General features: G+C 41.5%; 1 protein-coding gene across 2 annotated transcripts in view; it reads left to right on the top strand.

Moving 5' to 3' along the window:
- The window catches only part of si:dkeyp-118h9.7 (sacsin), a 49,715-nt gene that overhangs the window by 20,549 nt on the left and 11,920 nt on the right, over window positions 1–17,246 (top strand). Inside the window, exons 2-7 of one of the 2 annotated variants that reach the window (XM_056289605.1) lie at window positions 3,341–3,386; window positions 11,659–11,746; window positions 12,182–12,293; window positions 14,032–14,178; window positions 14,277–15,708; window positions 17,107–17,195. In XM_056289605.1, the coding sequence (XP_056145580.1) occupies window positions 3,358–3,386; window positions 11,659–11,746; window positions 12,182–12,293; window positions 14,032–14,178; window positions 14,277–15,708; window positions 17,107–17,195 (1,897 nt within the window). In that variant the 5' untranslated portion in view covers window positions 3,341–3,357. Of the gene's footprint in view, window positions 1–3,340; window positions 3,387–3,654; window positions 5,061–11,658; window positions 11,747–12,181; window positions 12,294–14,031; window positions 14,179–14,276; window positions 15,709–17,106; window positions 17,196–17,246 lie in introns of those variants that run through there. The other variant, XR_008811010.1, reaches the window with a different exon arrangement.

The raw sequence follows: 17,246 nt of genomic DNA, 5'->3' as shown, positions 1-17,246 counted from the left end.
TACTAATCTGAAATGAGAAATAAACTTGCTTTAACATCATGAGATAGATAAGATGATAAATAACATGCATTCACAAAAGTAAAATCAATCAAATAATGAAGCTAACTAACTAGCTAGCTACATGTAGGTATTAGCAACATGTGCTTGCTACAATTGAATGATGAAGCTACCTAGTTACTAGCTAGCTAATTATTAGTTATCTAACGTTAGAAAGGTTTTGTATTCAATGAGAAAGTAATACAAACCTCAAAGTGTTAACTTTAATCTCAAATTTCTGCCATCTCCGATCTTCAACAGCTGCCACAGCTGTCACAGCGCCTGGCACTTGGATGTGTTGTTGTAGCAGCAACTGATTTTCATAGGCTACTCCTGACTGGTCAAAATCTCATGCTACTAAAGGACACATGTAATGTATAGAAGTAGCTGCACTGTTTAAAAAACAGAAATAAAGTTTTTTAAAGAAAAGATATGGATAGTCACCCTGACGACACTTATTTTTTTTAATAAAATGTGCACATTTTACCCCAATTGTCATGGTAAGGAGAAAACTATTGGTTTTTTAGCCTTGAAACCTATTTAACTGGATGCCTTGACCCCAAAAAATATACATTTTGACACCTATTTTGTCATCCAGTGGCGGCGGCACAGTGTTTTTTTTTGTGGCTAAATTACGGTGGGGCTAATCCATACAGTAGTGGGGCTCAAATCAATGTCAGCATTTCAATGTGAATACATATACAGTAGAATAGCACCCCCTCCCAACAGCTAGAAATACCACGCATTAGGCGACTATGAGTTAGATGATTGCACTCTCCTTTTTTCACATGCAAAATTACATCGAGAGCAACAAACGTGGACGGCCACTACTATTACAGAGTTTAGACAATACTATTCATGGTAGAGCAGCAGTATTTAAAACAAGATCCCTAGTGCTGAACACCAACAGTAAACAATAGATCAAATGGCTGCAGCTGATTCAGAACGCTGCCACTCGAGTCCTTACTAAGACCAAAGAAGTGGGTCACATCGCTCCAGTTCTGAGGTCGTTACACTGGCTTCCTGTCCATCAAAGAATTGATTTTAAAACTCTGCTCTGGGTTTATAAAGCACTGAATGGTTCAGGTCCAAAATACATTTCTGATCTTATGCTACACTATGAACCATTCAGACCTCTCACAGGTCTGCTTTCTGTCCCCAAAGTCAAAACTAAACATGGAGAGGCAGCTTTCAGTTTTTATGCACTATGTATCTGAAACAAACTCCCAGAAAACTGCACGTCTGTTACAACTCTGTTCTTTTCATTCAAAGCTGAAGACTTTCCTGTTTTCCGCTGCCTACGATTAAATAGAATTTTAAGCTTTTGATCATCTTACACTGCACTGTAAATTTTACTCTGTTTTTGAATGTTTTTATTGCCTTATGTTTCTTTTCTTAATTAATGCCTTTTGTTTTATGTAAAACACTTTCAACTGCCTTGATGCTGAAATGTGCTACAAAATACATTTGCCTTGCCTTGCCTTGCCTTGAGATTTCTTAACTGTATATACAGTTGAGTTGTATGCCATTTTCATGGCTTTAGAATGGATTGAACAAAATGAACCAAACAAAATCCTTGTTTGTAGTGATTCTCTATCTGCACTGTCTTGTCGCATGTCAGGTGTGTCCAGTAATAATCAGAACTTACTACAATTCAACAATGGCAATATACTCTAGAGTAATTTAAGAAGGCACTGAGATCATTTTCTTATGACTGCTCACATAGGCGTTAAGGGAAATTAAAAAGTAGTCAAACTAGCCAAACAAGCATTTAGAAAAGGAAACGTAGACATCCATATCAAATTATCAGGAAAGGGCATTGTATGGAACAATATCAATAAAGAATGGCAACAGCTCTGGGATCAGGAGATAAGGGGAGACATTTACATTTGATTCAAAAATAGAGTAGGCAGTGTAAAAAACAGGGGACAAACAGAAAATAATAAGTAATAACAAGATTAAGAATATAGCGGCGATTATCGGGGTCCAAGCAGTGTTGCAGCTGCCTCTATGTGCCACAGAGAATAAACCTGTCAAGTTTCATGAAGGTGGCCATTCACACTAGCAAATATTAGCTACTTAATTTTGATTGGCTGTTTGGTGGCCATTTTGGTAATCTAGCCAATCGGCACTTTAGGTAATGTAGCCAAATGGGTCCAAGTATAAGTATACCAAATTTCAGATTTTAGCTCAAGCGGTTTTTGAGATATTGACGTGTCACTTGTAGCGCCCCCTATGGACGAAATTTCACAAAATTTGGCGTGCTTCCAAATAATGTGGTGGCGATTGTGCGTGACAAGTTTCGTTAAATTTGGACAATCACATCACTAGATATAGGCAATAGAATCACTATGGGCCAACACCTTAACTTTTGATTGACATCTTACTTCGAAATAGAACATATCAAAATCCTTTCGACAACTTTTTATCAGCATTGTCTGGAGATGACGCGTACCAAATTTCATGCGAATCGGATGAGCAGCCTCAGACTAGTTCATTTTACTTGCACTTTCGGTTTTTTGAAAATGGCGGGAAAATTTGGCAGGCGGAAATTGGCGGGAACGGGTGCGTTAGATTCGGGAGCTTCCAAGGAATTAGAGGAAAAAATAATTTCTCAAGAATCGCATAGAGCCTGAGATATGACCCAAAACGTAAATGTGCTTATTGTCGAGGTAATATATCTTCTGTAAGCTCGTTAACAGGTCGGGAACCTACCTACCAAGTTTGGTGTCTGTGCAACATATAGTTTTTGCTGCGCAGACACTTTTAGGGAAGAAGTTTGCGGAAAGAACAACAACAATAATAATAATAATACTTAGAAAAACAATAGGGTCTGAGCAGCTATCGCTTGGACCCCTAAATAGGACACAGCAATCTACACAGCACACCTTATGTTATAGGTCGGCATCCAACTGGTCTTTATGAACATTGTCAGCTACCAGAAACTGTAGAACATGTTGTCATTAACTGCAATAAATATACATCAGAAAGGAAGGACAGGATTGAAGAAATGGAACAATAAGGGATACCGAACAAAATTAAAGAACATAATGGAGTGTGATGCTTGAGGACAGGGCTGAAGATGCTTGATCAGCTACCTTCAGAGAATAAGGGTGATAGGAAAAGTGCAACAATCAGGATACTGTAGGAATTAATCAAATCCGGAGGATAGTAGTAATGCAACAATATGGATGCCAACTGCTGTTACACACGAAGAGGGGCCCTTTCTGGATAAGATTGCCCACCCCTACATATCTTTGTTTGTTGCACAGTGTCACTCATTACATTTTTTTTTCTCTTGAAGGATCCAAAGAAAGAATAATGAGTTTGACGGCACAGAGAAAAGTTCGGTGAGAGATTATCTTCTTCATATTTCAAATTCATTGTATTTCATTGATTCATTTACATTTTCAAATTACAACTATTTCAGTTAAATGTAATGTCTGCACTCAGCTCCTGAATCCATCTTACCAACAGCCTTCATAGTTCACTGTATTATTTTGCTTACATTTCCTTCCTACAGCACTGGGGTGGTATGCTATTTTGACAGCAGGTGTTTCAATGTAGCAAAGGCACACATTAACTTCATGTCACAAAATTTTTATGGTTTTACCTTAGTGTAGTCCATTTTTCTTCCCCTGGATCACCAACTTGCTGTGGTGGAGAAACTTGCGTGTACCAATGATCCCAAGAGCTACGCCATCCGGAGCTTTGCTCCTGGTAGGGTCACCCAAGGTGGACAGGTCAAGAAGGAGGTTCCAGACAAAGAGTGATCCAACAAAGACCTCAATGGCGGAACTGGTGGAAGATGTCTCCAAGTCACAACAGCAGTGAAGATGGATGAAGGCTGCAACAGAGGCCGGTTCCCAATCGTCTTGGTTCTCCATGCCATTGGACTCTGGCCACCCCCTGCCAAGGACCGTGTGGTAGCTGTCAAGCGCAGGTGTCCTCCCATTATGCGGCTCCAGGATTGGCCTCTACACCCACCTGAGGACCCACAGGGAGGATGGTCATACTCGAACCCGAGTAACCACCGATAATGATGATGATGATGATGATGATGAGTCCATTTTCATATAAAAGCACACATCTGATCCACAGTTAGTGTGCTTTCAAAAGTGATTCCCATTGCTTGTGACTGCATCATGGTGTATGCTGGACTAAGATTGCAAGAAAAATGGTTTTGAATGTGGAAATTTTATTTAGAGTTAAGTGCTGCGTTGTGGTTCAAATGTAACCTGTGCCAAATATAACAAAAGCCCTTTGGCCATTGATCATATTCAACAAGGTTTGCTGGTGAGAAGGGTAACCTTAAGCTGCCAGAATCAGAAACTGGAGTTTTGCATGATGTTTCTTACCATAAAAATGAAGGAATTGGCAATTGTAGGGGCTAGGCTCTGACATGCACCTATCTGAAATATGTATGTAACATCTTCTGTGTGAACACTCCTATTAACAGGCAGCTGCTTGGAGTATAAATCTGATTTATTTGCTCTCATTTTGTTACATCCTTATCCCATCTTTTAATCAGTACATTGCATACCACATGTACAAACATGAGTTGGGTTATGTTATGGGTTTTCTATGAAGAACATTTTTCAGTTGAGTTTCCCTAAAACCCTCTAAGGTTTTTTTGTTGTTGTTTTTTTGCAGTTGGTTTTAAAAAGGAACCAAGTAACTTAGATGCCCTGAGTTGGCTGTGCGATATGACTTTTTTCAGCCATATTAATTTCTACTCATTCACATCTGGTTGGCGCATAACAAACTGAACTGAACTTTCACCTATCACTTCCTCCTCTTCTAACCATTACCGTTATACCTCAGAAGCAGTATTGGCAGCGTAATGGACAGACAAGAAAGCGTCTTGCTATAGTGTCCTCAGTTCTGTCTCTGGCCAGGAAAATTTGGGCATGAGGAAGTGAAGAAAAAACAGCTCTCTCCTCCTTCAACACCAACACTGCATGGCCAAAAGTATGTGGACACCTGGACAATAACACCCATATGTGCTTGTTGAACATCTCATTCCAAACCCATGACCATTAATATGGAATTTTCCCTCCTTTGCTGCTGTATCAGCCTCTACTCTTCTGGGGAGACTTTCCACTTGATTTTGAAACATGGCTGTGGGGATTCACTCCCCACAGGAAGACTTGTGTGGAGTTCAGGGAGGAGTTAAGACAGGGACTGAGTGGAAGTGAAGAGTTGCTAGATGGCTGGGCAACTACTCTAGATATAGTGAGGGAGACAGCTAGAAAGGTACTTGGTGGGTCATCTGGGCAGAGGAAGGAAGACAAGGAGACTTGGTAGTGGAATGAGAAAGTACAGGAAATTATACAGAGGAAGAGGTTAGCAAAAAAGAAGTGGGCTAGTCAGAGATGATGAAAGTAGACACGAGTACAAGGAAATGTGGCGTAAAGCGGAGAGAGGTGGCAAAGGAAAAGGCATGTGGAGAGTTGCATGAAAGATTGGACACTAGGGAAGGAGAAAAGGACTTGTACAGATTGGCTAGACAGAGGGACTGAGATGGGAAGGATGTGCAGCAGGTTAGGGTGATCAAGGACAAAGATGGAAATGTGCTGACAAGCGAGGAGAGTGTGTTAAGAAGGTGGATGGAGTACTTTGAGGGGCTGATGAATGAAGAAAATGAGAGAGAGAGAGAGAGAGAGAGAGAGAGAGAGAGAGAGAGAGAGAGAGAGAGAGAGAGAGAGAGAGAAGGTCTTTGTGGATTTAGAGAACGCATATGATAGGGGGCTGAGAGAGGAGGTATATTAATGTATGAGGAAGTCGGGGGTGACAGAAATATATAAGACTGGTGCAGGATATGTATGAGGGTAGTGTGACATTTGTGAGTGGAATGATGGATGGGTTCAAGGTAGAGGTAGGATTACATCAAGGATTGGCTCTGAGTCCTTTCTTGTTTACAATGGTGATAGACAGATTGATGGACGAGATCAGGCAAAAGAGGATGAAGACGACGCTCCGCTGCGTCAGCTCCTGAAGAGCAATGTGGAGTTTGCATGGCAACCAGCACAGCAGCTGGTTTTGACCAACTCAAGTTGTGCATGCATCCTCCAGTGCTGAAGTTTTTTGACCCTGCAAAGCCTGTCGAAATATACTGCGATGACAGCAGCACTGGACTAGGAGCGGTTTTCCTGCAGGACAGTCACCCCGTTGCCTTCTCATCTAGGTCACTGACTGATGCAGAAACGCGCTATGCGCAAATTGAAAAGGAGATGCTCTCCATTGTTCATGCCTGCATCAAGTTTCACAACTACATATCTGGAACACATGTCACAGTATACAATGACCACAAGCCTCTCCAAGATATCTCTGTCTACTCCCATGCGCATACAGAGACTGTATCTTCGACTACAATGGTATAATTTAAAGTCAAGTATAGGAGAGGAAAGGAAAGGACATGGAGCTGCCTGACATGCTGTGAGCCCGTGAAGTGCTATACTGGCCAGGTATGAGTGCTTAAATAGAAGAAATAGTCAGAAATTGCAACAAGTGTGCTGATTTCCAAAATAAACTGCCCAGACAACCACTTAAGCCAACAGAAACGCCATAGCTGCCATTTGAGGAGGTGGCATCAGATCTGTTTGAGTTTGAAGGCAAACAGTATATCCTCCTAGTGGATTACTACTCAAAAATGTATTGAAGTTAATGAACTGAAAGACATGCACAGTCACACCACCATAGAGACTCTGAAAGCTCAGTTCAACAGGCATGGCATCCCTGCCACTCTATGGACAGACAATGGTCCGCAGTATTCTTCAGAGGAATTTAAAGAATTCTGCAAGAGTTATGGTATTTCACACAAGACATCTTCACCAGACACGCCACACTCAAACGGTGAAGCAGAGCGTGCAGTGCAAACTGTGAAGAGGCTTTGGAGTAAAGCACCAGACAAACACCTTGCACTGTTGGACTATAGAACTACTCCACTTGAGTCAGTAGGACTGTCACCAGCTCAACTGCTCATGGGCAGGAGGCCACATAATAAGCTGCCTACTGCTCGTGTGCTACTCGCACCAACAGCGTATGACCCTCTCAAAGTAATGCGTCTGCTGGACAAAAGTAAGGACATCCAAAAGTTTTATTATGACCGCAAGAGAGCGGGCAAACCTCGTGTTGCCTTTAAGTCTGGGGATGAGGTTAGGATGCAACTCTATCCTGGCAACCACAAACGGTCCCCAGGAGTTGTAGTTAAACCACACAGTGCCCCGCGGTCCTATGTTGTGGACTGTGGGAACAAAGAGTACCGCCACAACAGCCAACACCTCCACAAAAGCACCGCAGCCGCCAAGCGTCTATGCCACTGGGTTCGGGATGAACCTTGGACTGAATTATCAGATCCGCTAACTGAGAAGGAGCCACAACCTCCAGCTCTTCCTGAACTGCCACATTCACCACCTAAAATACCTTTGAGCCCCACTCAAGCCCGGCCAGCTGAACAGCTTACGACTAGGCAGGGCAAAGTTGTGAAGCCTCCTAATAGACTGCATCTATAAGTGTTTGAGTTGAGTTTGATGTTTTGAGTGGTTTTTCTCACCTTGAGAAAGTGAAGCGCTGGTAAACACTCCTTCCAAGCTATTGTGTGTAGAATCACATTTACGTAAACAGGTGTTTATTTTAATGACCCAAGTAAAGTTCAGTGAATGTTTATTTTTGTTTGAGAGGAGATGTAACATATTGTTTGCATTCCGTAGCTGCAGTCTGTTCTGTCCTTACACAGCACCTGTACCTCTGTTCACATTGCGCAATAAACAAGATGGCTCCCAACTGAGACATGTGTCCCGTTTCAAGTATATTACAGCTTGAGCCTATCCCAACAGTCAGTGACATCAAAATATGTTGTACATGATACCTCTTTTAACAACACATTACCACCTGATCTTGTCGTCTGGGATTAACGATATTGTATATGTTATCAAAATATGTTGTGTATGATATCACATTTAATGACCGCTACTCTTTTAGCAACGCTACCACCCGATGTCGTCGTCTGAGATTAACGATGTTATCCAAAGGAGTTAAATCAAGTGCAACTGGACTTGGTATATATCCGTGAAGACGTTTCGCCTCTCATCCAAGAGGCTTCCTCAGTTCGTGCCTTTCTGACTAGACGAAGCTAGTCTAACTGGCTGGTGATGAGACTCAGAATTTATCCTCTTGGGAGTCGTTGTCAGAGCTATAGATGTCCATGGCTCTTTGTGTCCCGACGTTGGAGCACAGGAGAGCCACGCATATCAATAGCTCCGATAACGATGGGCGCGGCCAAACATCGGTACACAAAAGAGCCACTCATATCTATGGCTCTGTTAGCGACGGGTGTTGGTAAACATCGGGACACAAAGAGCCATGGACATCTATAGCTCTGACAATGACTCCAAGAGGATAAATTCTGAGTCTCATCACCAGCCAGTCAGACTAGCTTGGTCTAGTCAGGAAGGCACGAACTGAGGAAGCCTCTTGGATGAGAGGCGAAACGTCTTCACGGATATATATACCAAGTCCAGTTGCACTTGATTCAACTCCTTTGGATAACCATGACCTGGATGAATGAGAACATTCACAGACAGATTAACGATGTTGTTTGTATATGATATCAAAATATGTTGTACATGGGGTCCGCAGTGGTGTCGATGCAGTTGCCCACTGGGGACCCCGGTCTCGTCAGATCCGACTATGGCCGGACTTGATGAAGCAGCGATAATTGGCAACGCTGTCTTCGGGAGGGGGGCGGAGTCGGCTTGTGTTCGTCACATAACTGAGTCTCTGTGTGTGGCGGAAAAGCAGTGGTTCGGCCTGGATTCGCCTTGTCACGAAAGTGGCGAGGCGTCTCCTTCGAGACTGCCGGCCGGAGAGATGCAGTTGGCGAACGCATGTAGTACGAGGGTGGTTGTTTGAACTAAAATAGGGATTGATTGGCCACTAAATTGGGAGAAAAAGGGAAAAATCAGAAATAAATTTATAAATTAAAAAAAAAGTTGTACATGATACCACGTTTAATGACCGCCGCTCTTTTAGCGCGTTCCTGCACAACACTGACAATAACACTCTGTATGTAACTAAAATATCACACATTAGCTTTGTTCTTTTAATCTAGTTGCATGTGAAGGTTAAGGACAACAGTGGAAATTGTGTTCTGTTTGAATTGACAGCCTGTTGTCGAGTTCGTGTTGGACCGACGTTATGCTCTTTGGCGTGTCTGTGGGAGGGAGAGGGAGACAGAGAAACAAACGTTATATTATGGCATGCTTTTCTTCCCAACCAGTGGGTTTTATGGCATCTGGCATGCTCCTCTTACCTTGGAAAAGTGGTCTGACTCGATGCTTCTCTTCTGTTTGTGACGTTGGAATGGGTGTCGTGCTGTGCTTCGGGAGAGTGATGGCTGTGTCGGAGGCGCGCATGCTGCGCAGCAGACTTTTTTTTTTTTAAATCGGCTGGCCGGTGAAAATATGCCGATAACGATAATATGAAAAATGCCAAATATCTAAGCCGATAATCGGCCATACCGATAATCAGTCGATCCCTAGTGATGCCAGTAATGTTTACATTTTAGGCTATATATTTTTATATACTTGTTTTTATTTTACACACTATTTCGTTGTATTTGGCTTTGATGTAATACTTTTTTGTGCATGGAAACGGTTAAGTAGGAAAACAATGACCGTGTCATATGAGAAGCACCTTAGACAGATGCGTTAATAGGCCAAGGAGAAAATGTGTGACCCTCCTTAAGGGGATAAATAAGCAGTAAGTAAGCAATTGTAAGCAGGCTGCAATAGCTAAATAGTGTTTGTTAATGTTGAAATAAAACTCAGCTTTGCATGACTACTGTCTTTTAACTGATTTAAATGTGAAAACTGGGGTAGCTCATCAGAATTTCATATGACTTGAATTGTGACTTGCTTGACCTGAGAATGACTTGACTTGCTTGATTCTCACCACAGGAACTTGGGACTTGCTTGAGACTTGCTTGTGACTTGCACATGTGTGACTTACTCCCACTTCTGAGATCTGGCTCACATGTCAGCCTTCCACTTCATCCCAAATGTGTTGGGTGGGGTAGAGGTCAGGGCTCTGTGCAGGCGAGTCAAGTTCTTTCATACAAAACTCGGCAAACCATGTCTTTTTGGGCCTCACTTTGTGCACGGGGGCATTGTCATGCTGAAACAGGAAAGCCCTTCCCCAAACTGTTGCCACAAAGTTGGAAGCACACAGTTCTCTAGAATGTCATTGTAGGCTGAAGGTAGCGTTAAGATTTCCTGTCACTGGAACTAAGGGGCCTTAGCTCAAACCATGAAAACCAGCCCCAGACCATTATTTCTCCTCCACCAAACTTTATAGCTGCAGTAAGGCTACTAGTGTTCTCCTGACATCCGTCAAACTCAGATTGGTCCGTCAGACTGCCAGATAGTGAAGAAGGATTAATCAATCACTCCAGAGAGTATGTTTCCACTGCTCCAGAGTCCAATGGTGGTGTGCTATACACCACTCAAGCCGACACTTTGCATGCACATGGTGATCTTAGGCTTGTGTGTGGCTGCTTGGCCATGAAAACTCATTTCATGAAGCTCTTGACAAACAGTAGTTGTGCTGACGTTGCTTCCAGAGGCTGTTTGGGAATTGGTAGTGAGTGTTGTAGCCAAGGACAGATGATTTTTACGCTTCAGCACTCAGTGGTCCTGTTCCCCCCCCCCTTTTCTCCCCAGTTGTACTTGGCCAACTACCCCACTCTTCTGAGCCATCCCGGTCGCTGCTCCACCCCCTCTGCCAAAGCCGGGGAGGGCTGCAGACTACCACATGCTTCCTTCGATACATGTGGAGTCGGCAGCCACTTCTTTTCACCTGACAGTGAGGAGGTTTGCCAGGGGGATGTAGTGCGTGGGAGGATCACGCTATTCCCCCCAGCCCCCCCCCCCCAAACAGGCACCCCGACCGACCAGAGGAGGTGCTAGTGCAACAAACAGGACACATACCCACATCCAGCTTCCCACCCGCAGACACGGCCAATTGTGTCTGTAGGGACGCCTGACCAAGGCAGAGGTAACACGGAGATTTGAACTGGCGACAGAATGAACTGGCAACAGAATAGACTGCCACACCACCTGGACGTCTGCCCCAGTGGTCCCGTTCTTGTGCATCCTACCACTTCACAGCTGAGCTGTTGTTGCTCCGAGATGTTTCCACTTCACAATAACAGACTTACAGTTTACCGGGGCAGGTCAGGCAGGGCAGAAATTTGACCAACTGACTTGTTGGAAAGGTTGCCTCCTACCAATGTTTGTCTTTGGTGACTGTGGGTGTCCACATACTTTTTGACCATTTAGTGTATCTTGTGACATTTGTCGCTTGTCATCTTTCTCATTTTGTTTGTCACTTTTCACTGCATGCTAACACTATTCAAGGCAACAGAAATGGCTTTTCTTTTGAAACTCAGCTTAATCAGACCGACTCTCCTGAAGCAGATTGCACAGCCATATGGTACAGCATTCTGTCTATACCTCAGAAGAGATTTCTCCACTCTGTTTTGGGGGATAATACCCTGTATTGTTTTTAAATTATGACTTTAGCTTCTATTTCACTGCAATCCAACTCTGCTGTTTCATTTAGAACCTCATTTGGGGCAACAGCGCCACCCTTCATTGACTACCTGAAAGATATCCTACGTAGATATCCAGATGGAGGACAGATTTTGAAGGTGGGCATAATGCAGTTGTATCATTCAGCTGTTGAAGACAGTAATTTCTTAAAGTCCTGCTGTTTATTTTCCTCTTTGGAGGTTCATTAGTTTGTTCATACGCATTTTAAAAATTATTTTAAGCAATGTAACATTAGCAGTGTTTTGCAAAATTTATATATAGCACCTGCTCATATTTATCTGCAATTGAAATTCAAGAGGGCCCTATCTTTGTCTATCAAGTTGATTCTAGTATGAATGGTCATTTAGTATTTTTGAGCTCAAATGTTTAAATTGAGATTGTGTTGTTTAGATTTTATAAGTCAAATATTGGAACATATAATACTTAACATATAATATATAACATATAATAGCGTTACTCAAATTTAGAGATTTCCACTTGCAATGGAGAACCCTCAAGAACTTAATTCATCGAATTTGCCAACGTTTAAACAGGAGCTGATCCAGAATGCAGATGATGCTGGAGCCACAAAAGTTATTTTCATCCACGATGAGAGGAGTTATGGAAAGGAGAGCCTCTGGAGTGCTGAACTGGGAAAGTACCAAGGTATGGTAAGGTTTGTGAGAGTGGCCATGTTCTAGAGATTTTTTGGATCAAATAGGTGTTTTCTTTTGTTTATCACACACAATTCTTCTGTTAATCATAATTTATGATGTACTCAATAACACTATAATACTAGCATGTTGTAACACTAGCATATTATTGTAAAAGTACACCACTCCTTTGCTATAAAAATGTGATCCGTGTGCAAAATGCTAGCAGATTGCAATGTCCGGAAAATATAGATGGAGCACAGATACAACATTTGTTAGTTATATTATTAATGTTGTATTAATTATTAACTTCTCTCTAGGGATGCACCAATAGTGATACCGGTTATTGGGCTAATATGTCAGTGGGTGGTACACGACCATTGAGCAAAACATATTGGCACTAATATTGAATTAAGTGAAGAGCTATCATATTTGTTACACACACACACACACACATGCGAGAGGCTCATATCTATATAAACTATATCAAAAGAACTTCCTCTGAACCTTGCAGAAAAAGGGGTGGACGGGGTAGTTTGTGCCACCCCCACAATCTGATTGGCCACCCCAGATGCCACCCCAAAATGTCAAAATTGGTTCTCATCTTGCTGTGGGGCAGGTGTTTGGCCAGCATGTTTGTTTCTCCCGAGACACTCTACCATGCCTGTCATACCCTGTACGTATGTTTTCGTATTGTCTGTCCTGCTTTGCCTGAAGAGGCTCTTGAAAACACAGTATCCCTTCCACAGATAATGTTAGTTGCACAGCAGATTTAGGTAATTCCCTCCCCCTCCCTTCCTGGAGTTGTGACGTTAATGAGACAGCTTCGTTTATAGTGATGTTTCAGTTTCTCCAGTTCACTAATTCTGTCCTGATATAGCCACATAATGCATCAGCTAGTATTTTAGTAAACTGAAAGTTCAATTTTGCCCTTGAAAGTTTAGGGATGCTCCGATTGCCCAGACTATGAACTATGAACATTGAGGTATTCATGTAGTCATATTATTATTATCATTATTATCATCATAATTATTATTATTATTATTATTAATGTTGTTGTTGTTGTGATGGTGGTGTTTGTTGTTTGTTTGTTTCAAAGTAGCCTACCTTTTGGTAAAAGGCCTCATCAGTGTATTGATCCCATGCATTAAGCACTGTGTGTGTGTGTGTGTGTGTGTGTGTGTGTGTGTGTGTGTGTGTGTGTGTGTGTGTGTGTGTGTGTGTGTGTGTGTGTGTGTGTGTGTGTGTGTGTGTGTGTGTGTGTGTTCTCACAAAGTAAGTTCTGAGGTTTAATATAAGTGAGCAGACAGTATTGCTGAAATTGCACTGACCTCCATTGAAAACAATAGTAATCTCCTTGAGCAAGTAACTTTCACTCAATCTATGCCTAATGCCATATAAAGATAGTAGCCTATTTGCATGTGTGTAAGAAAAATTCATTCATTAATCTCTACATTTTAACTACGAATTATTGAAAAAAATTCTACAAGTTCTAAAAAAACCCAAAAACAAACAGTAGTCTCTTGTGACTAATGACTAAAAGTAGTATGATATGAAAAGTGCACAATTTTAATTATATGGTTTGACTGATTTCAAAAATTGTCTTCAGATTTGTCTTCAGGTAAGTTCAGAGAACATATTTACCAAAGGAAATTTAAAGTTTTTGTGGTTGACTTGAATGGGTTAAATGGCTCTGCAAAGAGTGAACAGGGTATTTGTTTTTTTCCCATTTCATCTTTTTTTTTGCAAAGGTCCTGCTCTCTATGCCTACAACAATGCTGCATTCACAGTTGATGACTGGAAAGGCATCCAGGCAGCAGGGAGGAGTGTCAAGCGCAATGACCCAAACAAAGTTGGGAGGTTTGGGATTGGCTTCAACTCTGTTTACCACATAACAGGTGAAAGCATCCCCCTCATTAAGTTCATCTTTAATTTCATTTTTTAAGAGTCACAGTACTCCATTTAATTAACTCTATCCATTTTAATTTATTCCCAGATGTACCATGCATATTCAGTGCAGGGCACATTGGCCTGCTAGACCCCCAAGAGAAGCTATTTGGAAAAGGAAATGGAGGATTTCAATGGTGTCTTGAGGATTCAGAAGACCAGGAATGTTTAATGACCTTGCATGATCAATTCCAACCCCTTCAAGATATTGTTTCACTTGTATGCAAACAGAAATGGGTGAATGTTGTCAATGAGGACCAGCATTTTGATGGAACACTTTTCAGATTTCCCTTGCGCAATGAGTTATCCGAGATCTCAGATAACTTGTATGACTCAACTAGAGTTCTTCAGCTTTTTGACAGCTTCATTGCAGATGCCGAATTAACCCCACTGTTCCTGAAGAGTGTGACCTCGGTGTCCCTGATGCATATCAAGGCAGATGACTCTGTCAAAGTCATGCTTCAAGTGAAATGCTTATGCTCCACAGATATTCTGGAGACTAGAGATGGTTCAGTTGTCACGGGATCCACACACTTCAAATACGTAACTGTCTCCTCACAAAATCACGAAGAGACAAAAAAGTGGCTCATGACAACATGCTGCATGGAAGAGGGCAACATAGCAAAACTAGATTCACTAGCAGAGAAGTTATGTTTTCTCCCTCAAGTTGACTTGGCCTTCCCATGTGAAGGGAAGACAGAATGTACAGATGGCAGATTGAGTTGCTTTCTCCCCCTCCCAAACAATGAATCCAACAAAACTGGATTACCAGTGTATGTTAATGCATGTTTTGGACTCACAGACAACCGAAGACACATCAAATGGCAGGAGGAAGACCAGAAATTCGATGACGCTGCTGTGTGGAACGAACTGCTGATGAAAGAGGTGCTCCCATATGCATACCTAAGGATCATTCGAGATGCTATCAAACTAGCCAAAGACTCTGAGCTCTCTGTCTCCTCTGTTTATGGTCTTTGGCCAGACCTCACCAAGACACAACACAGAGACAGATGGCATGCTGTTGCTCAAAATGTCCTTCAACATATGTTTGGAGAGGACATTGCTGTCCTCTCTCTGGCTTCAAATGAGAGAAACTTTGTCACTCCTTCAGAGGCTGTACTCCCATGCAATGGTCCGACAACTCCTGAAATAGTGGCCACCATTCAAAGGGTCTTGGTGTCCTGTGGAGAAAACCTTGTCACTTGTCCAGATTGGATTGCAAGAGCTATCAAGGATGCGTATCCACACTTCAGCTCCCTAATCTATGTGACTCCTTCTTATTTAAGGGCAGTTTTTCACAAAGTTGGTTTGCCTAACATGTCAGAAGAGGACAAACTTTCTGTTTTGGAGTATGTCTTAAGTGATGGAAAATACAAAGAACTCCAGGGTCTTCAGCTGCTTCCACTCAGTGATGGCACCTTCCGATCTTTCACAAAGCAAGAGCAGGACATTGCTTTCATTGAGAGCAATGAATTTCCAAGGTAATTTTCAACTTAATGCATTTATTACATAAAAGTGTAAAATTACTACTTTGCCCTACTTGGTGTAATGCTTTACGTTAAGTACATGTAACAAGTGTTAGTTAATAGGTAACAGGGCCCTGGTAAGTCCTTATAAAATGCTTATTAACAATATTTTGTGATGATAAGACTATGATAAGCATTAGTTAATAGGTAAGTAGGCCCTTGTAAGTCATAACGTTTGCATTTTGTAGACTATCAAAATTCTTTTAACTTTTTTTTAATCACGAGGGTCCTTAGATGCTATGCGCATGCATTATGCAGATTGGATTTACAAAGTAAGACGAGTTTGAAAAAGTAGGTTTTGCATATTTCACAAGTGCCATCTAGTGGCCGAAAACATGTTTATGATACCATTATTAACACATATAGTCTTATTAACACATGATAATATTAATAATCATTTTATAAGGACTTATAAGGGCCTTATTACCTTTTAACTAACACTTATTACATGCACTTAATGTAAAGCATTACCCAATACTTAAAATTATTCTGTGGAAATCGGCAACATTTTATACATAACATTTTTCATTTAAAGACCACATGAGACAACATTTAGGGTGTAGCAGGATTCCACAAAGTGATCTATTTTTGAAAGAAACAGACCGTTGGGGTGGGATTTAATAAGCACTGGGTGGTCGATATGATTGACATTCTAAGCTGTGTATATTGATAGGACTGCTGTTTCCTTAAGGAAAAACAAAAACAAAGCCCAACATGACCAGTGCATAGATGGTAAAGTGATCCACGCTAAAATGCCAGTCACACAGGCAATAATTTTCAAAAACGTCTCCCTCCTCGAAGTGAATGAACTCCAACCATTGTTTTCATAGCCACGGAGTTCGGAGGAAATAGAAATGTTTTTGGATGTGAATGACTGAAGATGCAGATGTGCCCCATGATATTGCAGAGCTTTATGATTTTTTATAAGGTGGGGGAGGGTAGGGAAATACAAATCATATTACTAATGAACAATTTTTGTAATATCTGCATACTCGTGCAAAGTAATGTAACTATGAGTTTGCCTTTTCCAGGAAGAGAAAACACATGGTTATTTAGAAGCTTAAAAGGATGTTTTTTGGGGAATTATTTTGGTTCATAATAACAGACAAGTGAAAACTTGGTGCAGACAAAAGGGGTAAAATGGAGGGGAAAAAAAGACGTTTTTCCCTGTTTTATTTGGTGTTTAAGCTATAGGGTACATCAATATACTATTACCTTTCAAATTATTCTCTTGTAAAATTTGACATTTCATTTGAATATTTTTTTTCTTCAAGTAATATACTGTGTTTTGCAGATGTTATTCATCGTTATTCACTTTAAGAATATAAAAACCTATTCTTTCTCTCGGTACAGAATCCTGCTCCCAGGTTGCAAGAATCTCTTCATCCCGGAAAATTTGAATACAACCTGCTATACTCATCTGAGGGAACTAGCCTCAACAAGTAAGAGTGTTGTCTGTATATTACCATTATACGACTACGTCAATACATTTG

This window comes from Lampris incognitus, chromosome 11 (genome assembly GCF_029633865.1).
Source record: "Lampris incognitus isolate fLamInc1 chromosome 11, fLamInc1.hap2, whole genome shotgun sequence".
Classification (NCBI taxonomy): domain Eukaryota; kingdom Metazoa; phylum Chordata; class Actinopteri; order Lampriformes; family Lampridae; genus Lampris; species Lampris incognitus.
The sequence above is the reverse complement of the archived record's forward strand: the minus strand, read 5'-3'. Positions and strand labels throughout refer to the sequence as shown.